The sequence below is a fragment of the Onychostoma macrolepis genome, chromosome 17 (genome assembly GCF_012432095.1).
Source record: "Onychostoma macrolepis isolate SWU-2019 chromosome 17, ASM1243209v1, whole genome shotgun sequence".
Classification (NCBI taxonomy): domain Eukaryota; kingdom Metazoa; phylum Chordata; class Actinopteri; order Cypriniformes; family Cyprinidae; genus Onychostoma; species Onychostoma macrolepis.
The window spans coordinates 6,157,283-6,184,208 of NC_081171.1; the positions used below are offsets into that span (position 1 = coordinate 6,157,283).

The following is a 26,926-nucleotide window of genomic DNA, read 5'->3' on the forward strand; positions in this document are numbered from 1 at the left end:
TGTTTCGAGGAAATGTCCTTATTCTGGGAATACCCCCAGTGTTAAAAAAAACAACAAAAAAAAACAAGCTTGGCAATCTACTTCCAATAAAGATGCCATTGTTGGGTAAAATGCTAATACATGATGAGAGGATTAGTCGGGCAGAGACAACCCCTGTCTCTGTAATCCTCAAACATGTGCACTAATCTCATCTTGGACTGATACCTCACAGCAATAGATTGTAATGCCCTCACTTCTCCTGTTCCTGTGACAGTCAGCCTTATCACACAGAGCCGGCTTCAGACATGATACCCAAGGCTCTGCTGACATGATTATTGCCCAATAACAAATAAAGATGTTCTTTTTAAATATTAAGATGTACCTGAACTGACAGTGTTTTAATGCTTTCTTTTGTGTTCTGTAGTATTGTTAATAGTTGTCGACGAATATGGAGGTTTTTTTGATAGCCGTTGCCAATGTCTTAGAGAACAGGATGTCCGATAGTCGATATAGCACACTTTTTTTTTTTTTTTTGAAAATGTATTTAATATTTTTAAACACTTTTATTTAATTATTTTTGTGTTAATTTGATATATTTACTCAATTACAAATAATTTATTGAGTATATGAAAAATATACTGTCAATGTAAAAGTGTTGCTTTTGGTGCTCATCAGCCGTGATAAAATTGACCATATGCACGATTACTTCCTGGTTTTAGATAAGCCAGCTCAGTCATTTCCGGTCAAGTGTTCTGTGCTGTATGGGAGCGCCCTTTGCTCAGTTTCTTTACATAATCCATTCACAATTTGGAGAAAAGTTTTGTTTTTCTAAGAGAACCAAATGTCCACGAATACCGTTTCAGGAATGACAAACACGAATGTTAAATGTACGCGAGTGAATCCTTAAATCATGCCGCGAGTCATTGCTATGATTGACAGCAGCAACTGAATGAATCATCTGACGAGCCGATGTCTAATAGAGCTGTGCATTAATGATTCAGACTAACAATACTACAGCAGCAACAAGTCTGTGTTGGATAAAACTTAAACGATCTAGTTATTAAATCGAAAACGTTTGGAGCACTTTTTGTTCGTTAAATAAGTTTTTGTTTTTAAAGTAGCCTAACGACCAAGCGGCCAGCGGCAGACAGTGAGCTGATGATAGCCTGTTATAATTCATAGCCATAGCATGTTTGATCAATTTAGCCTTCTCAAAACATCACGACTTGCCTAAAATAAAATCTATAGATATAAAACAGTTCAAGCATATAACAATGTTTAAACGTTAATGAGCGCTAGATGCTTATCCAATAGTTTGTGCGGAGAGTGGAAGCTAAAGTGCGCTTTGAAGGACAAGAAGTCGCCGGCGAGATCACTTTCTTTTTTTTTTTTCAGTGGAAACAACTTTAAATAGGCCTATGCATCATTTTTGCTCATAAAGGTAAGAGTAATACATGATTCGGAACTGTAAAGGGTCTACGTTTATCTGTGTGCTCTCACAATATCAACAAAACGTTGTGCTTTTATGCTGCCATCTCGTCTTGAACAGGAGCGCTTCACAACAATGAACCGAAACTAAGCAAATACAGACATGATAAATATATCTATAGAAAGCTTTAAATTACTACTTAACGAAATAAAACAAATCGAAAACAAAAACTCTTTCATTATAATCCATAAAGATGCACTTCTCTATAAAAGCGCGTCTAATGAGGAGATGGCGAGTCAGGGTTGGCAACTTCATCCTTGCGTCACCGACTCAGAAAACACTAGTTTAAATGATTCAAATATCTCCTTACTATTTCCTGACACATTCATGGTCATTACTTTTGCCGGTGCTTTGCGGCAAGCTTCAGTCTGTTGCTTGTATTTGAACAGAACTCTGCAGCTTGATGGATGTCTAAAATATTAAAATAGGGAGAAGCCTAAAACATGAATGAAAAGGGAATAAAGTGAATTTTACTGCGCAGAGTTGAAAAATAATAAAGGCTTTAAAATGTTATAACATTTTAAAAATGTATTCATGGCTACGAAGGTAAGATATTGATTATCGAGAATACCATTACGATGTCATTTAAGAGATTAGACTAACTGCCTAAACAGTGATGTTTATTTGTCAGCATTTAAATGTGCAGTTACGTGGCTGGGTACTTTTTGGATTACCAGAATCTGCATATAAATTTATATGTTCTTCAATAACATATGTTAATTCCGCTATCATTATTTATGGTGTTGCAATTATTTAGTTTCTCAGTTTCTGTTAAGAATGAGGCAGGAGAGGTTTCTGTGAGAGTCTCTACCTATATACAGCACATATACAATGAGCTTCACCGGAAGATTACGAGCTGGCTTATCTTTATCCGGAAGTTCTAAATAGCGCTTCGTGCATATGTGCAATTGCCAAATATAAGTACATTTATCAGCATAATTGTTAAATTGCTGCGTTTGGAGTACAAAGTGAATATTGTTTCTCAAACCAGATGTTCTTTTAGCCAAAACTGTGCAATGAAATTCACATTTACATCCTTTGTGTTTGTACACAGTTGCAGAATCAGAGTGAGTTGCGTGCTCCCACAGCTGAAAAGGCTGCTTTCTTCTTGGATGCTGCCATTGCTGCACGTTACAGCAGTAAGCCAGACTATGACGAAGAGGAGCACCGTAACTCTCACATGCTCTTCACCCTACACATTTACCAGTATCGAATGGAAAAGACCGGCAAGGGTGGAAGTGAGTATCATTATGGGCTAGATGGAGTTTCAGAAGAGACACAACATGAACTAAAGCAAGAGTTCTCAACTGGTTTTTGTCTGACCTATTTTTTAGGCTCTAAAATATTGGCTATTGCTAGTTTAGTTGGTTAAGATACTTTTATGATGGACACCAACATCTACAGCACAAAAGAAGTTAGTGATCAGCTGTACTGCAGTATCTGCTCTCTTCCACTGTTGATTTCAAACTTTCTCATTATACTTCCAAATGTTGCCTGTGAGGTTTATAAATAGTCTGTTGCTGATAATCTTAGAGAGGGGTGTGATAACAGAAAAAAAACTGCCACTGTTAATGTGAGATGTGCAATCTGATCTAAAAGCTGTCATGCTAAAACTAGCTACTTTTGGAGACCAGTGCTAATTTTTTTTATCACAATTTATTTTTTCTTCTGTTTGGCACAAGTGAGTCCTGCTTTTTTCTAAGAGTGAACAGAAAGTGAAACCAGATGTGTTAGCATGGGCTTTTAGGGCATTTGAGAAACTCGAATTACCTCCAAACGGTGTATAATGAAGCTAGTGTAAGCAGAGTCATGAAATCCACTCAGGATGTTTCCATGGCTAAGGTTAAATTGTATAATAGAAACACATAGAGATATAATGTCACCATTTGAAATATAGGTTCATTAACCTCAGCGTTTTCACTAATAAGTTCCATTTATCTTTATTAGTCTACCATTAAGTTACAATAACACTTCATAATGGAATTAGATGCTCATCATGAGGTTTTTGACAGTGTTTATACCTTATATAGTTTCGTTACATTCTATTGCTTTTCCACTTTCTTTGCAAGCTTGATATTTTCTTACTATTCTAAGTAGCTATTTAAATATTTTAACCAACTTAGTCAGCGGTACTACCTGTACTTCAATAACAGTTACAAAACATACTGTACCTTGCAGTGTCAAAATTACATATTTTATTATGTGTAAATATATGTATAAATATACAAACAATATTAGCCTCCTGGAATTTTTACCTTTTAGGGGATTTTTTTCTAACATACACACTACCGTGCATTTATTTGACCAAAAATACAGTAAAAAAAGTAAAATTATGAAATATTATTATAGTTTAAAAGAACCATTTTATGTTTGAATATGTTTTAAAGCATAATTTATTTCTGTGATGGCAAAGCTGAATTTTTTTGCATCATTACTCTAGTCTTCAGTGTCACATGATCCTTCAAAAATCACTATAAATATGCTGATTTGCTGCATAAGAAACTTTTATTGTCAATGATGAAAACAGTTGTGCTGCTTAATATTTTTTTGTGGAAATGCTGATACTTTGTTTTTCAGGATTCAAAATAACAGCTTTTATTTGAAATAGAAATCTTTTGTAACATTATAAATGTCTTTACTTTGGAAATTGACCGTGTCCTTGCTGAGCAAAAGTATTCATTTCTTTCAAAAAATAAAAATAAAATAATAAAAGACTAATGGTAGTGTGATGCATCAATTACTTGAGTCACTTCAAACTGTCATGGTGGTACCTGCCCTGAAGTATAAAGTACCCGTAAAGTAGAATGTTATGAAATATATCATATGTTATTTATGAGAATGATGAATGAAAGAAGGTTTGAATCACCTATTAGAGTTTAGTTATTAAATCTGACTCTGTGGCTCTTTTGCTTAGTGTCGGGAGGCAGGAGCCGACTGCACCTCATCGATCTAGGCAGCTGTGTTAAGGTTTTGAGCAAGATCCGTGACAGCACTACAGGACTCTGCCTCTCTCTGTCTGCCCTGGGGAACGTCATATTGGCTTTAGTCAATGGCAGCAAGCACATCCCTTACAAGTAAGACTTTTACCTTTCACTTTGCTCATATCATATAATTTCAGTCAAGAACTCATTGGGTTCGACTTCTCAGTCTCATGCTGATATGTTGTGACCTCAATGACAAGATTACGTTTATACTGTTATGGGTGAAGTCATTCGCCACTCGCTAAACTCATTAAAGATGCAACATGTTTAGCCTTCATATCTCTGCTGCATGCTGTTAATTCTTCTCAAACACACCTCATATGAATAATATATACAAACTGACATTTTCCAGCCTTTGATGTGAGCAATTATTGGTGGATTCTAATGCTACGTTGAATCTGCAGAGAGAATGTAACCTTTATCGCTCCTCAGGGGTAATAGCTAAGTGAATTAGCTTGTGCCAAGCAGCCATAGAGGCAGATGCAGTTTCACATTCACTGGGATTCATCGAACGTTCTTAACACAGACCATTTCTCTGCAACTGCTGTTTTATTTCTTTAAGCAGCATGTTAATTTGAGTTAAACAGACAACTTTGAGAAGGTGCCGTGCAGCTTTTTTTCTAAAAATTTGCAGCGCTTCCATTTAGCTCCCTCAAGGCACGTTTGCATTTTTATGCCATGGCTCCCTAATTTAATCATGGCGAATTTACATTGCAGAGCATCATGGGGTTTAAGGCTGGAAACACAACAGCTCTTGAGAGCTGAGATATAATTAGGGTTTATGGCCTTTTAGGAGGAATGCAACATTTTGCACAAGATAAATTGAATTAATATGCATGTATCATAAATTAATATAAATCTACACAAGTCACTAATTTTAGATAGTGATTTAATTAGTGCTAAATAATATTTTGGTTGCTTTTTATCTCTCTAATTAGATGACTTAACCTCTCTGATTTAATGTCAAATGTACGATATTGTTCAGAATTATTATAAATTCATTATTAGTTATTGATTTCACACTAGAATGCATTGTCAAGTTTGTGGCATAATATTAGTAGCAGTAACCACAAACTGAAACTGATTTTGCCAAGGGGTGAATGTTATTTAATGTTATATCTCAGATAACTTTATTTTTGTTACATCATGGTTAGTAAATTGTGCTTTTATAATTTGTGCTTAGTATTCATGTGATCACTGTTAATAAGATTCAATACACACTTCACTATTTTTAAGCACATCATCCAACTTCAAGCAAATTAGCAAAGAGTATCACTGTAATCATATTACTGTACACTCTGTTGTATTCTGTGATAATGTTTTTGCTTTAAATTATTGTGTAGTTCATTGATTTCTGAGAACTGAGAATGTGCATGTGCATATCGTAATGCTAGCTGACTCATCCTTGAAAAGCAGCTTTATATGTCACCTCTAATGGTTGCCATGGGGAAGGCAGACAGAACAGGAAATGCCAATCCAAGTCTCTCTTTCTTTGTAAAAAGAGACTGTCTGGCAGCCAAGGTTTTAGAATCAAGGTCAGCAAATAAAATGCCCAAAAGGGTCTATCCATTCTTATTAAAGAGGGTTTAACACGATTAGATTGATTGCTAGAAGTGGGGCAGGTATTCATTGAAAATGAGTTATTTCCAAAAGCCTTGATTTTTGAATGCATCTTACATTTATCAAATACATTTTATTCTGAAAAGGTTAACTCATTTTACAAGTCACGTATCTTCACTTTTAATCCTTTAGTTACACAACTATCATTTTGCCAGCTAATAGTCTTGCGTAGCCAGACCTTCAGACTGATGGCAGAAGGTCTGGGAACCATGGCCACTTTGAATGGCCAAGGACCGCCCAAGAGGCCATATGACCAACAGGTTAAGTAATCAATCACGTTTTGTTTTGTGCTGCGTCATGTTTAGGGGTATGGAAATATCCTGACAACAAGAGACTGGCGTGTAAAACTCTTGGACATATTTTAAAGAGTCTATTTCCACAAACTTTACATATTTCACATACTTTTGAAAATCTAGCGTTTAGTTGATCCTGATAAGCGCTTATTGTCACAGTTGTAAACACATCAGCCTTCTTCTTCCGTGAGGGGGTTTGGCGCCACGGCATCTTTGTTTCCAGGTGGAATGTTAAAGATTGTGTCACACACATCTCCCCGTAAATCCTGTATAATTCAACCAATCAGATGAAGACTTCGAAATTCCTGAAGTGATTACAATTTTGTGTGCCGTATGCATCAGACATTCTGAAACTACCCAGCTAATGCTCTTCCATTTTTTTGTTTACAGAGATAGTAAGCTAACCATGCTGCTACGTGAGTCCCTGGGAAACATGAATTGTCGCACCACCATGATAGCCCACATCTCCTCGTCCCCCAACAACTTCTCAGAGACACTCTCTACCCTTCAAATCGCCTCTCGTGTTCTTAGACTGAAGAAGAAGAAGGCTAAAGTAAGCGTGGTATGACCCTGTCCTTCATTTTATTGAACTTTCTTTTAGCATAGAATGATGCACCATTGTATTTTATGTTTATTTGTTTAAAATGCAGTATTTTGTCTTCTGTAGCAATACACATCCAGTTCCTCTGGTGGTGAGAGCTCATGTGAGGAAGGAAGAATGCGTCGCCCAACACAGCTGAGAACCATCCATTCTAGAAATGTTGTTGATTCAGAAATGCCCCTGCTACACCTCTCCAGTGACCCTGAAGACTATTCCAGCAGTGAACAGTCATGTGACACAGTTATCTACGTAGGTCCAAATGGCTCAGCCCTCTCAGACAAAGAACTAACAGACAACGAAGGTCCTCCAGAGTTCGTTCCTATCATCCCATCACTACATAAAAATAAAGCAGATCTTAGCATGACTTCTTTGACATCACAACCTTCTCAACAGGTTGTAGCCCCACTAGTTCAAGCCTCACAGTCTGTCCAACCTTGCAGACTGTTCATCCCCAGCCACTTCCACCTTTGCCAGAGGAAGGTGCTGAGCCAGGTAAAAAGGAGAGAGACTGTCTTAAGTGCAACACTTTTGCAGAGCTTCAAGAGAGGCTGGAGTGTATTGATGGAAGAGAAGAGGTTACGAAATTCCCTTTTGAAGAAGTTCCTGCCAACAGAGCTGCCAAATTTGAGCCTGGCCCCGGTCAAGTCGTAAAAGGGGGTCAGCAGTCCAGTTCTCCCAAGAGGATATCTGACCAACAACTGGAGGAGATCCGTGAGGTGGTTGAAGAAGCAGAGATTGCTCAGTCAATAATTGAAAGCTTGACACAGTCTTCAACAGGCAGTTGTGGACTCTCCAGCAGCAGAAGTGTGACTGGCAGCAGTGGTATTGGGCAACTAACCCCTCTTCACAGAGCCAAGAGCTCCAGTTTACATGACAGCAGAGAATCCATCAGTGGTGGGAGCAGCAGTGAGAGTAAGCCTCGTCCTATGGGCTCCCCACGGTTGGGGATTGCCAGTCTTACTAAAACCTCAGAGTACAAACCACCATCCTCTCCCTCTCAACGCTGCAAAGTGTACACCCAGAAAGGAGTAATGCCTGGCACACCACCACACTCCTCACATGATCTCAACAAAGACTCTAGAAAATCATCTACAGAGTCTTTGCTTAATCCTGAGTTTAGAACCTCTCCGGTGGGGATGAGCCCACAGGTCCTAAAGAGATCTTCATCATCCAATAGCCTTGGATCAGCTGAGACATTGTGTGATGATGTTCCCCAGCTGCCTTTTGACAATAAGAAAAATGCGAAGGACACCACAGCCACAGTTACACTGGAGCAACCTTTGGAACCCAATGGAGAGGATGAGCTGGTGTTTACCCTGGTGGAAAAGCTGACAATTAGTGGGGTGATGGAAAATGGCAGACCAACCAGCATTATCAGCTTTAACAGTGACTGCTCGGTGCAGGCTATGGCATCGGGTTCAAGGCCTGTTAGTATCATTAGCAGCATGAGTGAAGACCTAGAACATTACACCATTGCTCCCTGCACTACCACTGCCACTATCTCACAAGTCAGCATTGCTAAATTCTTGCCTCTCAGCAAGATAGAAGGGGACACCCAGGCTAGTCGTCGTTCCTCAATCAGCTCATGGCTGAGTGAAATGAGTGCTGGCAGTGATGGCGACCAGTCATGTCATAGCTTTGTTGCCCAACAGTGCTTTGGACAAGGTGAGGCAATAGCCGAAGATAGGCTTTTAGAAATTCAAGAAGAAGGAGACATAGACCTTGAGTCAAATGACCAAAAGAACTCAGACAAAGAGAGTGACTCCAATAAAACCGAAGTGAATGATAAAAACACAGCTAAACACAAACTAGACAAGCTGTCCTCAACCTCAAGTGGCTATGTTCCTTTTAAGACCAATATCACAACTCACCCATGTGCTGCTGTTAAGCCAATGGTTGTGCAGGACTTGCAAACCAAAACCCCTCTAGTCAAAGATCCCAAATCCCCACCTGTTCCAATCTCAAGTGAGATTGATTTTGATGACCCTTGGATGAAAAGGGAGGGATGTGAAGAGCCCAAGCCTTTGGACATGGTCTGTGACGTCAAGTCAGAGAAGAAAACATCTGAATCTGTAAAAAGGAAATGGCAAGTTGACAAGCTCAACTCGAGTGAAGTAGCATGTTCCCCTGATTCCATGAACCGGGTGGTGGATGGCTGCGAGATGGTTTTCAATGCACCCGAAAGCATAACTCAAGTGTACTCTGCAGACATTCTCAGAACGGGTAGTCTCCCTCGTGCATGGCATCGCTTGAATAAGCAGGACGATCTGGAAGACCCTACATACCGTTACATGAGTGGAGAATATAAAAGCCTTGGGGTTACCACTTCCACTCCCTGCAGTCCAAGAGCCACACTCGAAAGAAGATGTTCAGCAGGGAGGCAAGGTATCTTTGCTCGTCAGAAAGGAATCCCACCATTGCCACCTGTAAGGAAGTCTAGCCTTGATCAGAGGAATCGAGCAAGTCCACAGCATAATCCAGGAAATTCTCAGACACCAAACTATCATCTGTCTTTCCTTGGCAGCACTCCTGAAGACCTGGGTGGTAAACATAAAGGACCAAATGTAGAGAGCAGCAGACTCTTCAGTGCCAAACTTGAGCAGTTAGCAAACAGAACCAATTCCTTAGGGAGGTCTCATGGGGCACATTATGACTGTCATTCCTTAGAGAGGGCGGAGAGTTTGACCTCTCTGGGCTCTAAAGGAGGAGTTGCAAAAGACAGTACAATGCCAAGGACAGGTAGGAGCATCACCCGTGGTTTGCTTTCATCACCTACCAATGGCCCAAATGGTAACAATAATGCACCACAATCACCCAAAGCAAGTCAATCCAAAATCTCTGCAGTTAGCAAACTCCTTATGGCAAGTCCCAAAGCTCGAAGCTTATCAACCTCTAGCACTAAGACCCTAAGTTTCTCCACCAAGTCCCTTCCACAGTCAGTAAACCGAAGCTCAAGTTTGCCTCCCAACGGAAAGAACCAGAACCAAAATTCATGGTCAACCCAGTCCCTAAGTCGCAGCAGAGGGACAGGGTTAGCTTCTAAGCTACCGTTAAGAGCAGTGAATGGACGAATCTCTGAGCTCCTACAAGGTAGTGCCAGCTCTCGTGCTGCCCAAGGACGAGGGGCTTCGGACACTGAAGAGAGAGGAGCAGCAGTCCAAGGAGAGGAAAGGCCAATGGTCCATACTTTGCCCTCACCTTACAGTAAGATCACTGCCCCAAGAAGGCCTCACCGTTGCAGTAGCGGACACGCCAGTGACAACAGCAGTGTGCTAAGCGGAGAGCTTCCTCCTGCAATGGGAAAGACTGCTTTGTTCTACCACAGTGGTGGCAGCAGTGGCTATGAGAGTATGATACGAGACAGTGAGGCCACCGGAAGCACATCATCTGCTCAGGACTCTATGAGTGAAAACAGCAGCTCTGTCAGTGGTCGCAGGAGCCTCAAGAATTCAAAGAAAAGAAGTAATACAGGTAAGCAAATATCAGATGCTTAAAACTATGCTTCTTTATGCTTAAAATCTAGAATGCAACATAAAAAAATAATTTGGTAACACTTAAAAGCTTTTTATGTATAATGCATTATAAAAATAGTTTTAATGCACCTTATAATGCATAGTACAATCTCGTGAATAATTGTAACCACAGTTAATACATTATAACACAATTTATTGTTACACTATGCATTTTAAATTCTGTTATAATTATTTATGACAAGATATAATGTATTACAATGCACATTGTGAATAATTATAATGCATTATACCCTTTAATAACCCTTTATAATGCAATATGCCTGAAGGCTTAACGTAAAGTGTTAGCAATTATTTATTTTACTACTTAACTGTTGTGTAAAACAAAATATCAGCATGTACCCACACAACACATTTATCTTTTTTTAACTTTTATATTCTTCTGTGTGTATAGTCTGCTTCTCAAGTCTGGCAAGTGTATTCAGTGGCTCATCATTTCATCCATCTTTCTACAGTTCAGCAATACAAAGATCTCAGCACAATTAATGTAATCCCTAATGAACTGTGCTCAAGAAAATTTATTGTACTACAAAGCTTTCAGGACTCATTCCAGATTATACTTGGAAGAAACAAAACTTTTTAAACTGCTCTACTCCCCGTACACGCTTGGATGATCTGTTATGATACCAACTGATAGCAGTTGCCAAACTTAGCTGTGGGTGGTCTTTCAATATTTAGTGCTGCCTAAATTCCTGAATACACACCTCCTCTCCCGTTTCCTCAGGCAAAGTATTTCACTCTATTTCTTGCCACCACAAACCTTTGCATGGTGGGAAAGCTGAAAATTTAAATCCTGGCTCTGGAACAACAGACACAAAAGCTAGACCAGTACACGTTGAACCGCAATGAAAAGTAGTATTGTAGTCATGTTGCGAATACCTTACTTGTAAAGGTCTTTGCAAGGATTTAAAACCACAACCTACAGTTAAAATTTACATCAACTGCCAATGTTCTCCTGGATGCAGAGCGCTCTCTCTAAGGCAGTGAGGGAAGACTGAAAGTTTGACCTTTTCGGTACTGTTTTCAGACCAAATGACAACCTGAAACACTTTAATATTACCTTGTTCCTTGGTTTTAAATCAGATAACTTATCAGCAGAGCTGGAACTGTCAATTTCTATGCAAATAAGGAAACCACTTCTAGCAAATTCCTCATTGTAGACTTCGTTCCTCCAGACTAGTCAGATAAGATACTGTCCTGCTATTATCTCAGTGCTTTTTTTCATTACGCGTCTGCTTTGAATTGGTAGGAGTGCAGCTCTGTGTAGGTTAAACTTTCATTACAAAACAACTAAAGATTGATCAAATATGTTTACATAGTGTTCATAGCATGACATTATTTCATCCCTAGGGTCCCAGAGACGCCGTCTAATCCCTAACCTCACTTTAGACACCTCCTCTCCTGTGAGAAAGCCGGTCATCAGTCCAGGAGTACGCTGGGTGGACGGTCCCCTCCGGCCCACACAGAGGGGTTTAGCTGAACCTTTCGAGATTAAGGTTTATGAGATTGATGATGTTGAACGTCTACAGAGGAGGCGAACCATAGGCAATAAGGTATGAGTGAGCAGCAGAGTGTTTTTACTGCACTTCTATTGACCGTGCTCTCACTTATTGTTGTTGTGTCCTCAGGAAGTGGTATACTTTAGTGCCAAACTGAAGATCTTAGAGCATCGGCAACAGAGAATCTCAGAGGTGCGGGCCAAGTACGATTGGCTGAAGAAGGAACTAGAGCAAACCAAACAACATCTGATGCTGGAACCAGAGAAATGGACCACTGAGTGTAAGTCATTTGCACAATTTTGGTTGATATCAATGGTACTTTATTGAACCATTTCAAGTGCAAGAAATAGTCGTATATGAACAAACCTGCAGGCATTGTGAAATGTATTTTTAAGACTGTGTGGTTTAACTTCTGTCAGTTAACATCCGTTTCTTTCATTTTTTGCAGTTGACCTTCAGCAGACGTTTGAAGTGGACTCTCTGGAGTACTTAGAAGCTCTGGAGTTTGTCACGGAACGACTGGAGAACCGGGTCAACTTCTGCAAAGCTCATCTGATGATGATCACATGCTTTGACATCACTTGTCGGCGACGGTAAAAGATTCGTCAAGTATTAAGGACAATTGGAAGTGGAAAAGGCTCAGCAGGGTGTATGTGAGCAAGTTACAAAGTTCATCAATACAATGATGGCTGAAATGATTGGGAAAATATAAAGGCTTAATATTTTTTCTAAAATGGATTTTGGTGGTGAACGGAAAACGCTGGACTTGGAGAGTTGAGAAAAAAAAAAAAAACATTGTCCCACAGAGATGGATGAGCACTTTGGAACTACGGAGTCGTTGTTTTCGAAAATGGCTTGCTCACTTGCTGTGAACAAACTAATTATATTGCCATATGTGGATAAAAGAACAAATCGTTGAAGAAGATGAATGAAAAACAACAAAAAGGACGACAAGTGCCTTGTGAACACTTCAATATCTTGGAAATCTATGGACAAAAATCCATATTTGTGTACAGATGGTGCTAGCTTAAAAAAAACATGCATACAAACAAACAAACAAAAAAAAAAAGTTTAAAAAGTAACAAGAAAAAGAAAATGAAAACACTGCTTGTTAAATTATGTGTTTAATCTCTTTGATTCTGTCTCGGTATTTGTATTGTTATACACTAGTCACATTCAACTGAACTGTTACGTGTGTTTTATATTATTTTTTGTATTCTTGGACACACTGAGACCACACAGAGTGTTTCGTATTCCATGAAATAGCACAGCACGACATCTAGAAGAATGATTCTGGCATTGGCTCATTGATTTTTCACATCCCCTGCGGTTATGTTGGCATTTTCAGCAGTGTGACGCCTCGGGCTCGGCCGCCCCAGCGTGTCACGGTTGAGAGGCGAGAAGAATCCTCAGTCTGGCAGGACCAACAAGGATTTTTAATATCAATAAGAAACAAAAACTTTAATGCATGCCAACTTCTTGGGCATTTTTAAAGTGCAACTTCCCAATATAATTTTTTTTGTCTAATAAAACTTGGTCAAATTTTGTCTGTTGCGTTGCATTCCAGATCAGATTGGTGCATATGTCTGGTCATTGGCTTTCCCTCTATGTGGTCTCATTGTAAGTGTGCTGACACTTTGGTATAAATCTGTTTATATATACAGTATATATATATATATATGGTGCTTGAGACAGTTTCAGCTCTAAACGTTTATAGATGAGTATATAGCCTGTTTCTGGTACTAACTAAAGACTTCATACGCTTTTCCATTCCCGCTTCACTCCTCTTCCCTGCCCTGCCCCTCGCCAAAGCAAAGGGGAGCGACATTCCTGCTGCCCTTTGACCTTTTGGCATTGTAACGAATGAAGGATATTATTTATTTTTTACCTCAGGAGGCCTGTATGACAGAGATGCTTATATTCTATAATTTATTTAGCCTGCAAAGCACTATGCATTAAAATTGTACAGTAGCTAAATTCATGCCATATATATAAAATATACTTCTATATTTCACTTTTGTTCTTCTTTATATGTTTTGTTTTTGCATCTATCGCCAAATCATGGGAGACGAGAGAACAAGCAATTTCCATGTTTATTCATGAACTGTTTTTTCATCACAACCCGTCACATTCTTCGGCATCTGTGGATTGTTCAAGTAATGCATTGTGTGATATGCGGTACAATGTGCAACGAATATCGTCCTAAATGCGCTTTAATGTTCACGAACATGGTTGTGAAACTAAGGCCTAACTAAGGTTTAAAAACTAAAAAGACTGAGGGTTTGGCATTATAGATGTATGAGGGAAGATGAGGAAAGTTGTCAACATATTGCTTCATGTTAATACTGCGACAGTCGGCATGATTTCTTGTTCTATGGGGAAAAACACAGCCTGAATGAGAGTTTGATTGGCATACGGACTGATGTAAATAAAGGATGTTTTGGAAGCTTCATTCTTTTTTCTGCCTTATTCTGCACAACTAATTGACAACTAAAATAATTTTTATCCTCTCTTAAAATGTTTCTCAGATAGTTTTGCAGATCTGCAGCATATATCTTCTCTTTGTTTTTTTTGTTTGTTTTTTTGATGGAATTTCTGATAAAAAAGAATGAAAGCAACCTTTAGTTGGTCTTTTTTTATTCATTATTTTAATTCGATATACCTTAAGCTTCGTTTTAGATGTCTTAATCTGCTTGCAGACAAGAGTGATCTTCATCTGCTTTAATGAACAGCCATCAACCGCAGATGCAGCTCGATAGAAAATCATATCAGGCATCAAAAGAACACAAGGGAGCTTTACAAGTATATGATAATTCACCCTGACAGGACAAATACAGATAATAACATATCTTATCAGTGATCCTGATGCTTAGTGTGGAAGATCTCAATGTAATAACAAAAGTGAACTGATTTTTATCAGTTATTTAGTTAGAGGAAATAATTCTGTTATCTCTTAAGAAGGATCAAACTCACTAAGAAATGTCGAGGTATATGTGTGTGTGTGTGTGTGTGTGTGTGTGTACACAGAGTGACCCTCACTGGTCATAAAAACTCATTTTCTATAACCTTCTGCTGTGGTTCGGTCAATTTTCAGAATTTTTACTTGCTTTTGGCACTTGCTATGTGGAAAAAATAATAACCATGGACATGATTCAAAAAGGTTAAATGGTCCTGAATGAAACAGTCACATGTGTACTGTTGAGAAGTGACATTGGAAATGAATGGGAAGCAAATTTCATTTAGTGGAAGTGTTTGGTACTGCAACCAAACAATCTTACTGAACGCCCTTTATATATATATATATATATATATATATATATATATATAAAATATACCTCAAATTTGGAGTACAACAAATTTTGGTAAATACATATTTCACATCAAATTTAAAATAGTCATAATAGTAGTCAAAATTGCCGTAATGATAAACTTAAATGTGAATAAGTTTTTTATGGTTTCATTTTTTAAACCCTTTTTTGTTCACTTGAGCAACAATCTTCCAAGTGTCTTCTTTAAAAAAAGAGACCAACTGGTCAAGTTGGAAATGCTCAAAAAGTGGTTACCAGGTAATAAATGGATCATCACTATCCCATAAATGCATAAAATGTAAATAAAAAATATTATTGATATAAAGTATAGTACATCGATTTCATTAAAATTGTTGACTGGCCTGCAAACGGCACCTGAGGGTTAGGTAAAACTCTTTGGTGAACCATGACTCAAAACAAGATTTGTGGTTGGAGTCGTTGACGTTTTGTTAGGAATGATGTCATAGGCTTAACAAAGGGCTCAGAGTGTGAGTTAGAGATTGGACTGCTGACAACTCGTCGCTCTATACTAACTTCCTCTATTTCCTCTTAAGCCCCATTCTATCCAACAGAATGACATTTTTTAAGATGTTATCTCATCTCAGAGAAGTGCACCTCCACAAGCTGTTTGCTTTAGTGGCCCCAGAGTTATGAGAGGAGAGGAGGTGGAATGAGACGTGTAATCCCGTCTATCTGTATCCTGACACTCAGGAGGGTTAAAAAGATTTAGCAACAATAACACGTTCTGAAAAAATGTCCGGAAAAGTGTCATCTGTGCTGATCCAGACCAACTACACTAACAAAAGACTTCTGTTCTAGCGTACATAGATTTTCAGTATAAGCTCAGACACAAACTTTATTAGTAGTTTGATTATTTACACATCACTTGTTGTTTTACCACCAAAATGACATCACTTCCTGAAGGATGTGGATATTATCATTACCAAAAAGGATATTATTAACAAAAGCCAGTTCCTTGTGTATTACTGTAATACAAAAGAAAGTCATATTAAGGTCGTTTCATTTACCAATTAAAACAAAAACATTCTGATTAGTGAAACACCTGGAAAATTTCTTAATAAAATTCCAGTTTTTCATGTTAGCATATAAATGGCAGCATCTGTTCAAACCAGAGTACCGAAATTATTTAAATCCTCCCTCGAGTTCGCTTAACTGTGATAAGTGTGAAAACTTATTAATATGATTTTCATCTTTAAAAAACTGTAAAAGTATTTGATTCAACATATTAAGTCATGCGATGGGAATATTTGCTGAAATGAAGAATTGACCCACATTACAAATAAAGTACTTACAGCAATAACACAGCCCAGATGGTAAAAGCAGAGCATAAAAACAAAAATGCAGCTGCTGAAATATGTTTATGAAATCAGAGCGAATGGAATCGTCTTGCCAGAGTAACTCTGATGATTGAAGTTAATGATGAGAAACTGAAGCACAAATCTGAGGTGTGTGTTGTTTGGAGTGGTTTTATGAAGCACGGCAGTTATTGCTGAAAAGGTGTTGCCTTTCACAACAGTTGATTATGTGAGAGTCAAAATCACACTAAAGCCATCTATAGTCATTTTTAAGGGTCATTAAGTTAAAGTTTAATAAACAGTTTTGAAAAGCTACTACAGTACCTCACAATAGTTTGGGCAAATGTACTAATGTGCTAATAGGTTTTCCTCAAACAAAACATTTCCTTGACGTTCTGTCTCATTTGTGCCATTCTTGTTTCCATTAGACCTTACATTCTGGTGAAATATCATTCCTTTATGTAGAACAAGGCAGCTAAATCTTAAAACGCTAGTCTAAAATGTAATATTTCAATCAGTGTTGTTATGATTAACTAAAACTATAACTATTAAAAATCATTGTTGTTAACGGAAATACATCTGAAAAAAAAAAAGAGAAAATTATTAGCTGGAAAACCTAAACTTCAAAAAATAAATGTATATATAGTCCGAAACTACAAAATGACTCAAATTTAAACTTTAAATAATACTAAAATAACACATATTTGAATAATTTTATTAACTCCCAAGTGACCAGAACAACAAGAAACACATTAATGTAAGGATTCCAAGGTGAAAAACAAGTGTACTTCCATAATGTACTTAAAGTGCTCTATTTTCACGCACTAATTTTGTACTTAATATATTAAAAATGATCCTTTAGTACTTCTTAAGATAAACTTAATATCATCTAAGTGTACTCAACTGTGCTATTTTGAGACACCTTGAATATGAAATAAAATGCACTTTTAACATACTATCTCTGTATTTAAAAAATGTATTTAATTACCACTTGTAGTACTTGAGTTGAGTGTACTAGTGAATGAAAGATGGGTTCAAGTGTGCTACAAATTGTAATTAAATACATTTTTTTAAATACAGAGATAGTATGTTAAAAGTGCATTTTATTTCATATTCATGGTGTCTCAAAATAGCACAGTTGAGTACACTTAGATGATATTAAGTTTATCTTAAGAAGTACTAAAGGATCATTTTTAGTATATTAAGTACAAAATTATTGTGTGAAAATAGAGCACTTTAAGTACATTATGGAAGTACACTTGTTTTTCACCTGGGTTTACTGAATACTCAATCAGATGCATTTAAATACTAATATATCACATACTGTATATGTTTATGAATCTAAGAATATGCAGCTACAAATAAAAAATGCAGTGACCCAAATCATTCACTTTGTGATAGCTGCATTACTGCACATTTGGAAAGTGACACTATTTCTTTAAATTCATCATTTAAATTTAGCAGTATTTTTCCTCTTGCAAACACTAATTTGGGGTCAAAATACCTAGACGTAAGGATGAATAATATATACTATACTTTGGATTGAGTGTTGAGTGAAGGGGACAGCAAGTTGAACTCTGTCATTATTGCAACAAATTCAGAATATAAAAAAGTGGAATGAATTCCAAAAAACAAAAAAACTAAATGTGAAATGGACTGAAAAAGCACAGCAGAGTTATGTAGATTTTTTCCTCTGGCAAGCGGAGTAGAAGAAGCAGAGAAAAATATTCTTTTTTTTTCAGTTGAATTCTAAAGCAGCTGGTTTGATACACAGAGGCACAAAAGCAGGTGGCAGACACAACCATGCAGAAACATCCCATTTGAGAGCAAATACAGCGGCGTGTTGATTGACAGCCAGCGTGTCAAAGTATTGTCGGAGAGGAGTTTGGGGCTGTGGCGGGACGGCAGCAGTCGCTCTCTGTATGATGGCACACATCAGCCTAGACTCGACCCAGCTCAGCCTGGCACTCGCTCAGTTTCCTCCGCACCTCATTAGTCAGCGCGTGAGCCGTCCCGTGGGTCACCTTCATGATGTCATAGGCCTGAGCGGGAGCAAGAGACATGCTTGAGTTAAACGACTGTCATATGAGGGAGGAAAATTCATTTAAAGGATTGAAACTGGAGCTGTGAGAGTCCAAAGCAGCCATTATGTTACCGTGGGATTTGGCTGCTGCACCAAGAACGTCACGGGTGAAATTTTAGTAACAGATCCGTGGCATATTAACACTCTTCCATTATAATTAAAAGGTCAAATTAAAGATAAAATGTAATTATTATTTTATATAAAAAAAATGTATATGATTATATTATATTATTAATAAACTTTTGATGCCTATTATATTTCCATTTTCATAAACCCAGTCAAGGCAGTGATTTAATTTTATTATTTGGTCCATATTCTCTAAGCGAGGGTGAAATTTTAATGGAAGAAATGTGGCTATCAGTAAAATTAAAGGTAAAATTAAAGACAATATTTATATATTATATTAAATATTATTAAACTTTTGGTGCCTTTTATTATATTTGTGTGAATTTCTGTAAATTTGAGTGTTTTAAATTTAATATTTTACATTTATTAGTTTATTATTTTTTAAATAAGTTTATATATTTAAGTTTATAATTTGGCCCACATCTTCTAAATGTGGGTGAAATTTTAGTGGTAGAGAAGTTAACATTAAAGATAAAATGCTTATATTATATTATATTATATTATATTATTTTTAAGTTTATATATTAAAGTTTAGAAGTTGGCCCACATCCTCTAAATGTGGCAGCAAAGTTCAAATTAAAGATAAAATGATATTATATTATTGTAATATATTAAAATGATAAAATATTGGAGTCTTTGTCATATTTATGTCATAGTCTTTTCACAAAATCAATAAAGGCTGTGATTTAAGCATCAGGATAATAAAACCTCTAAGCATCAAGATAATAAAGAATTATCAAAATAAAAATTTCATTTAGTGGAAATGTTTTGCAACATTTTTGTCCTTATTTTGCCATCTGCACATAGTCTGCCTGACTCTGACTGCCTTTAAATCACTAAATCTAATCTAACAGCAGCAGTGGAGTCAATGCGGAGACCACCGTTTAGACAACAATCAGACTGCAGGGCAGAATGCAGCCAATGACCATCAAGGGTCTCATTACGCTCCTGATCTATCTGCAGTCGGTTACAGGTGTGCTAACAGACCTGTGTGAAGCTCCCCTGAGCCTCCTCCAGTCTTCCCAGGTAGTGCTGCAGCTTCCCCACCCGCAGCAGCTCCACCGCTCTGGACGGATGAGGATCACTGTAGTACAATCTGTGCAAGGAAACACAAGATTACTGTAGCACTGGCAACATAAATGGTAACAATGTGAGCTTTCAAGTGGCCATCCTTTTTTCTGTTTTGTGGTTTAGTGTTTAAAAATCTTGACTAATGACTGGAGGTTCACCCTAGAAAGACAGCTTCATGGTCTACCACCAAGAAAAATACATAAATACTATTTCAGTCTTTTTACTTCAAAAGTTCATGTTTAATTTAGTGTTACTTGCAGTTTCTTATAATTAATTGTGAAATTTACTAGCAATTTCTGAGTGAACATTTTCATATAGGGACCAATTCTCACTATTAGCTAATTGCTTATTAGCATGCCTATTATTAACATATTGGCTGTTTATTACTACTTATAAAGCATACATCTGCATGAGCATATTCTACATCCCTAATCCTACCCAAAACCTAAATTTAACAACGACCTTACTATTTAACGACCGGAGTTTATTGAGGCAAAAGTCATAGTTAATGGTTTGTTAATAACGAGAATTGGACCTTAAAATAAAGTGTGACCGAAAATAGCGTAGTGCAACTTCAGTCATGGAAGGCTGACTACACCAGAATATTATAATACAGAGATTTACAGTCTAATCATGCTAAGCATGCTATTATTTAAATAAACAGCACCTACAACTAGTGTTGTTATTAACTACAACTAAAACTATACTTCAAACAAGTTAAAGTACTAAAATTACATAAACTAAAACTGAAATGACATCAGAGCTAAACAGGATTTTTATTAGAAACTAATAAATATGAAAAAAAAAACCTTGAATGAACTGAAATATCAAATAATTTAATTTTAAACTACACTGTAAAAAAAAAAAAATGTAATTTAACATTTACGGTAAAAAAAACGGCAGCTGTGGTTGCCGGAATTCTACCGTAAAAAATACGGTAGCAACATTTTAGGTTTTACTATTTTAACTTAAATTTACAGTTAAATACCGTAATTTCATTAACTGATATAATGTTAATATACCAACCTATTGAAGTACTGAAATCTGTTTTGTACCTTTGTAATGCACTGATAACCACCAAATGCAGGTGGTGATGAGAAAGTCACATGATGAACCAAAGCCCATCACAGGCAGATTTTAAATAATAACATATATAGAAGGTGCACAGTGTCATTCACACAAGCACTAAACACCATCATAGTGAGACTCATTAAACTGAAATATGCAATAAACATTAATTTAACAACATTAGATGTAACATACAACCCTAATAAACATAACTGATAAGAAAAAACAAAGAAACATAGTTATTTCAAAGAAAAAACATCCAATTTGAAATGCAACGCAGGGAATTCTGGGAATGTCAATTTGTAAATTTTCCCTGTAAATTTTACATTCTTTTTCACTTCCAAAAACGGTATTTCACCGTAAAATTGTCTGAAATGTCTATTACAGTTTTTCACCAGATATATTACGGGAACTTACCGTTAACCATTTAACAGGTTTTTACTGTAGCATTTTCACAGTTTTTTTACCATTAAAATCGCGGTCTTTTTTTTACAGTGTAATTAAAAATAGTGATAAACACTATAATAATTAATAACTAATAGTACAATAACACTGCCTTCAACAAATAACAATTACGTGCCCAAAGGCAAGAAGAGCAATAAATAAATACATACTTTATTAAATAATAACTGATAAGTAAAATAATACATATGAATACAAAATATTTTAACCAATGACTTATGATATTATAAATCAGTGTTGATTGTTTGTCAATCTAGAATTTTACACGCAAGTGAAATTAAGAATAGAAACACTTTAAAGTGTAAAAAGATGATTGTTTAGTACTTTTTGAAGCCTTCACTGAAGAAAATAAATAAATAAACATATATTCTTTTATTAAAAATAATTGACATCAATTTAAAAAAGTTCTGATTTTATCTGCCTCAAATATCATCTTAATCAGACAGATGACAATAATTATTATATTTGTTGTTACCAATCATCTCCATCATAGTACACTTAATACTGAACTTCAGGTCACACTATAGGGAAACTGTAGTAAAGAAATGTACTTTAGATCAGCATCTGCAAGTAGAAATAATAACACTTCCCCTGGAGAAATAAATACACCAGACGACTGCTACACCAGACATAAAACCCTGATCTGATCCCGTCTTCCATCTGTCTCTGAAGAAATCAACATTTCTTCTATTATATATAAAAAAAGTAGTGTTTGAGCACATCAGATTAATAGCGGTGATCCTGGCAGGAAACATGCAAACATCAGCATATTCCAGGCGCAGGAGCGTGAGGGTGATGTTCCCTGTCAGAAGCGCAAGAAAGAAAAGCCTTTATTCCACATTTCCCATTCATCTGCACTGAGCCGAGGGCAGCAGGCCAGGCTTACGGGTGATCCGCTGCTGAGACGGGCAAACCTGACTGTCTGCCGCTCTAAAACCATGACATAAACTCACAAAGAGAAAGATATGAGGCATATGAGGATTTTATGTATTTTTTTTCAGTATTTCTTATACATTTGTTAACATCATTTGCAACTCTTTTTACTGCAGTAACATGAAGCACTTCCAGAATATGCAACAAAAAGCATATGGTTCTGCATTTTGTTTCTTTTGTGTTCCAACTCATAACTCAAAGAGCTCAGTAAAGTAGTGCAGATTTCATCTTCATGGCCTTGACCGACTTTCACTTAAAGGTCAAACCTTTGGCAGTAAAAGCAATGATGAAGACGAGCACTTACAGTTCTTTAAAACTCTCAGGGGTTTTTGTACAGTGAAGCTCAGTCACTGTCTGGACACACTTGTATTGTGAAATATTCGTCTGCTGGGACAGTCTTCATCACGCAGTGCAGATTTTTATTGTCGTGGGTTATGGGTCCAAGGTCATCCAATAGCAGAGATTGATGCTTTAAGCTCCTTAGGTTTCGTTTTAAAGACCCTTGTGTTTTGCCAGTTGTAAAAATGTCTAGAAATATCAGACTCTGTAAACGTTACAATAAAAGAATGAGAATTCAAGCTTCACAAGGACAAGTGCTCGTGGTGAAAGGACTTGATGGATGTGAAATTATATTTCACAACAAGTCCTGGAAGGTCTGCTACAGAAAGTTCAAGCAGTATAGACAAATCCAAAAGCAATCAGAACATAAAACGAGTAATCTGAATTACATTAGCCCTCTCTCTCTCTCTCTGTGTGTATCATGCAAATCAGATTACTTATTTTTAAGTTAAGATATTTTACTTTATCCTTTCTTTTTTCTTTTTTTATGAAATGCATTAAACATCACATAGCTTCAGGGTTTCCAAAATTAGAGTAAATGAAATAACTGCAGAGGGTTTATGAGCTGATGAAAAGATAATAATTCATTAAATCATACAAATGTCAAATTAAGATGAATACATTTACATTTTTTACATATAAAATATTTTATATTTGTTTACCTGCATGTCAATGTGATCATTAAACAACATTAGAGAACATGCAAATCAGTTGTGAAATTATTGAAAAATTAACTTTAAATCTTAGGGGGAATAATAATAAAGATGCAATCAGGAATAATAATGATGATTCCATTAGCAAAAACCATAAATTACAGACAAAACGTGAGTACTTTAACACCCAGTCCAATTTTAAATTTCCAGTATTCTTCTTGCACAAATTACCATTCATTTATGGGACACAGGACACTTTATTCGCCAAAGCCATTAATACAAATAGAAATTATTTGAATTAAATTTCACCCTTAAGCAACTTTTTCTACACATTATTGGACTTTAATAAATAGTTTGATAGATAGGCCTGCCTGTTGATATATACCAAATGAGAAGAAAATTATTAGAGAACAAACACAGCGCAAATGCATTCATAAACTCACAACCCTTACACAACCTCAGTGAAACCTTACACATTCAGAAGCGCATTTCTCCAAGAAAAATAAATCACCAACCAAGTATAACAATAGCTTTAAACAACTAAATCACCCTGACCAACACAACCACAGCATGTTTCTGATGAAGTCCATCCTCCATCACTGGTCTTGCCTGAACCGGCACTTTCTGTTGCTGTAGCAACAGCCAGATTAGGGGCGGCACGCCGCAGCGACCTGTTAACACTCCCATTAGTGTTAGCTCAGCCTTTCTATTCATCTCCACGCTGGATCATTACCAAGAACAAAGAGCCCTATCTCTGCCGGGACCACTTTGGAGGAATATTAAATTGTGATTTGTATCTCCTCACAAACAGCAACTTGTTCGGGAGCTGTGAAGAAGCACCGCACCCAGGAAAGACAATAGCCTTTATCATCAATCTGGCAGGCACATTAACAAAGCCCCGTGCTGTAATCTGCAGCTTACATCTCCATACATTAAAAGTGCTTTTGTCATGTGATATCAATCTCTGAGCAGCAGTCAAGTCAACGTGAATGTTGTTTGTAGTGCTGATGCTACAGTACACGCAGGAATGCATATAAAGCAATCAGTTGATCAATGTCTAATCCATCACAGAGACTTTTTAACATTCATGGCAGATTGTGTTGAATACACATGCATTTCTGAACTGGATCGAGAAGGTTGTAGTTTCTGTGAGGTGCAACTTGTTTACATTACTTACATACATCATTCTTAATGCTTAAAGTAGTAATTAAAAACATCCGTAATATTAACTGATAAATATACTATTGCTCATTGTTAGTTCATGTTCACTGATAATACATTAACTTGTGTTCATTTTTACAACTTGAAATTAATACATTTCTGTTAAAGTACTGTTTGTTGTTAATTCAATGTTAATAGATATAGGACTTTTTCGTAAAGTGCTACCAATTTAATTAAAAAAAAATGTCTAAATAATTTCTTATTGACAGCAGTGAGATTAAATGGAGAGAAAATGAAGACTTCTTAGATTTTTTTCTTGCGAAAAACGCCAATAAACCCATGTGTCTTAAACTCTTCTCAAATTTTTTTCCCTCAAAAATCAAATTAGTTAAAGTCCAAATGATTATAATCATTATATTAATATTATATTATATATAAATTATTATTATAATAATTATATTACATAACATTATGCAGTTATTTTTTTATTAAAATGCCATGTAAATAAAAAGAAGCAGACTCTTTGAAAAACAATTTCTTAAAATTGATAAATTACTTTGTATTACATAAACCTTTTGAAAATTATAAAATAAAATAAAATAATGGTGATGCATTTTCTTCACACTCAATTATGTTATCATAATGAGATAAGACATAAAACAAAATAAAAACAAAATTAATTGGAATAAAAACAAAAACACTGAAAACAAAATGTAAAACATAGGGAAAAAAACAACAAGTTTGGAGTGGAGTTATCTACCAATAAATCTACTTTATCTACTTTAAAACATATTAAAAACTACTCAATTTAGCTTACTGAGTTATGAAAGATCAACCCTTGAGCACTAAAATCTTGTTTTTTTTTTTTTTTCACATTGCTGCTAAAAAATGCCTCTTCTTAATAATTACCATATTTTAATTCATACACATGTTGATGTATAAGAATCTTCTGCGTCTCTGCATCTCCCCTTTATGTGACCCCTCACCTCCAGCGCGTGGGAACATGCTTGGTTACACCTGACTCACACTATCACCTATATAACTCACCGCCTGCTCACCTTTATAACCGCCCCGTCCCTCACACATCCACCTTTGACTTCATCTCTGAACCCTCAGACTCATAACAAAGCCCTCCATTACAATCCAATCCTGCTGAACCCCATCCCTTTCCCTTCCCGTGCCGAAATACTTGGTTTAGTCAGCACACTGTCTGTTACCCAGACTCCCACGCTGCGGTCTCAGTGTCACTAATGCCTTCCTGGGCCTCCGGATCATTCTGGCAGCTTCTCAGAACTGTGTGTGGTTCAGTTTTTTATCTGTTTTATGAAGCAATGCTGTAGGTGCCCGCAAAACAATCCCTCTCACACATTTCACACCCATTTCCCCTCTGAACCCCTGACAGCTGACACATATTCTTTGACCCTGAAAAACCGAGGAGCCTTTTAATTAAATAACTGTGTTGTGTAGCAAGATCGGGTTTGCTTTGACCCCGGCCTACACTCATTTCTAAGTGAAGTGAAGTGGAGAACACGCTCTAGCGATGAAGTTCTGGCACCGATTCAGCAGAAGTTTAAGTTTCCAATCTTTCTTCTGAGTCATGACAGTGAGATGAGGACAAAGGAAGGAAACTGTCAGTGCAACTAAAGACCAACAATATCAGCACTGTAATAATTCAGATCATTTTAAAACATGAACAACAGGCATACTACAGGTTATATGTAATATGCAGCAGTCCCAAAAAGTATTTCGACACTTTTGGGCACTTAAAACAATAACTGTAGATTGACTGGACCTCATTTTGAACATTATATCAATTCTTTTACATTTTAGAACCCAGAAAATGCTGTTTATTTATTTATTTGAAAAGTGTTTTTGTTACTCTGCAAAAAAATACACAAGTAAAAAATTAAAAAATAACCTATGTAATTCACAGTCAAACGCCAGCAGCTGTGTTTGCTGGAATTTTACCATAACAATATGGTACAGCAGCAAAATTTAAAGTTTTACAGATTCTAACTTAAATTTACAGTAAAACAACAACAACAACAATAATAAAATGTATAGTTCTTTAACTTATATAATACTAATATACTAACCTACTGAAGCTCTAAAATCTGTTTCATATATCTTTATAATATAAAAACTACCAAAAACAAAGAAAAAGCCATATGATGAATCAAAGTTCTTCATAGCTTTTTCAAGGTAAATACTAATAAGAATAAATAAATAAATAAACAAAAAGAAGCATAGCCACAGAGAATTCTAGGAATGCCAATTTAGAGTTTTTTCGCTGTATATTATATGCACACACACACACAGCATATATATCTATATATTAATTTTTTTTACTACGGCTTTTTTTTTTTTTTTTACTGTAGCATTTTTACATCAATTTATGATCATTTTGTTACAGT

At 36.4% G+C, this 26,926-nt stretch overlaps 2 protein-coding genes across 6 annotated transcripts in view; one reads left to right on the forward strand and one right to left on the reverse strand.

The window, feature by feature from the left end:
- Window positions 1-14,918, forward strand: part of kif26ba (kinesin family member 26Ba) — a 104,113-nt gene extending 89,195 nt beyond the window's left edge. The window contains exons 9-16 of the mRNA XM_058748734.1: window positions 2,523-2,706; window positions 4,383-4,542; window positions 6,753-6,915; window positions 7,030-7,356; window positions 7,440-10,434; window positions 11,844-12,046; window positions 12,122-12,272; window positions 12,441-14,918. Coding sequence (XP_058604717.1) covers window positions 2,523-2,706; window positions 4,383-4,542; window positions 6,753-6,915; window positions 7,030-7,356; window positions 7,440-10,434; window positions 11,844-12,046; window positions 12,122-12,272; window positions 12,441-12,589 — 4,332 coding nt within the window. The 3' untranslated portion in view covers window positions 12,590-14,918. The remainder of the gene's footprint in view (window positions 1-2,522; window positions 2,707-4,382; window positions 4,543-6,752; window positions 6,916-7,029; window positions 7,357-7,439; window positions 10,435-11,843; window positions 12,047-12,121; window positions 12,273-12,440) is intronic.
- A 2,927-nt stretch (window positions 14,919-17,845) lies between these two features.
- smyd3 (SET and MYND domain containing 3) overlaps window positions 17,846-26,926 on the reverse strand; it is a 177,018-nt gene continuing 167,937 nt past the window's right edge. For all 5 annotated transcript variants that reach the window (XM_058749190.1, XM_058749193.1, XM_058749195.1 and 2 more), the window contains 2 exons: window positions 19,813-19,921; window positions 17,846-18,658 (listed from right to left, as the gene is read on the reverse strand). In XM_058749190.1, coding sequence (XP_058605173.1) covers window positions 18,557-18,658; window positions 19,813-19,921 — 211 coding nt within the window. In that variant the 3' untranslated portion in view covers window positions 17,846-18,556. The remainder of the gene's footprint in view (window positions 18,659-19,812; window positions 19,922-26,926) is intronic.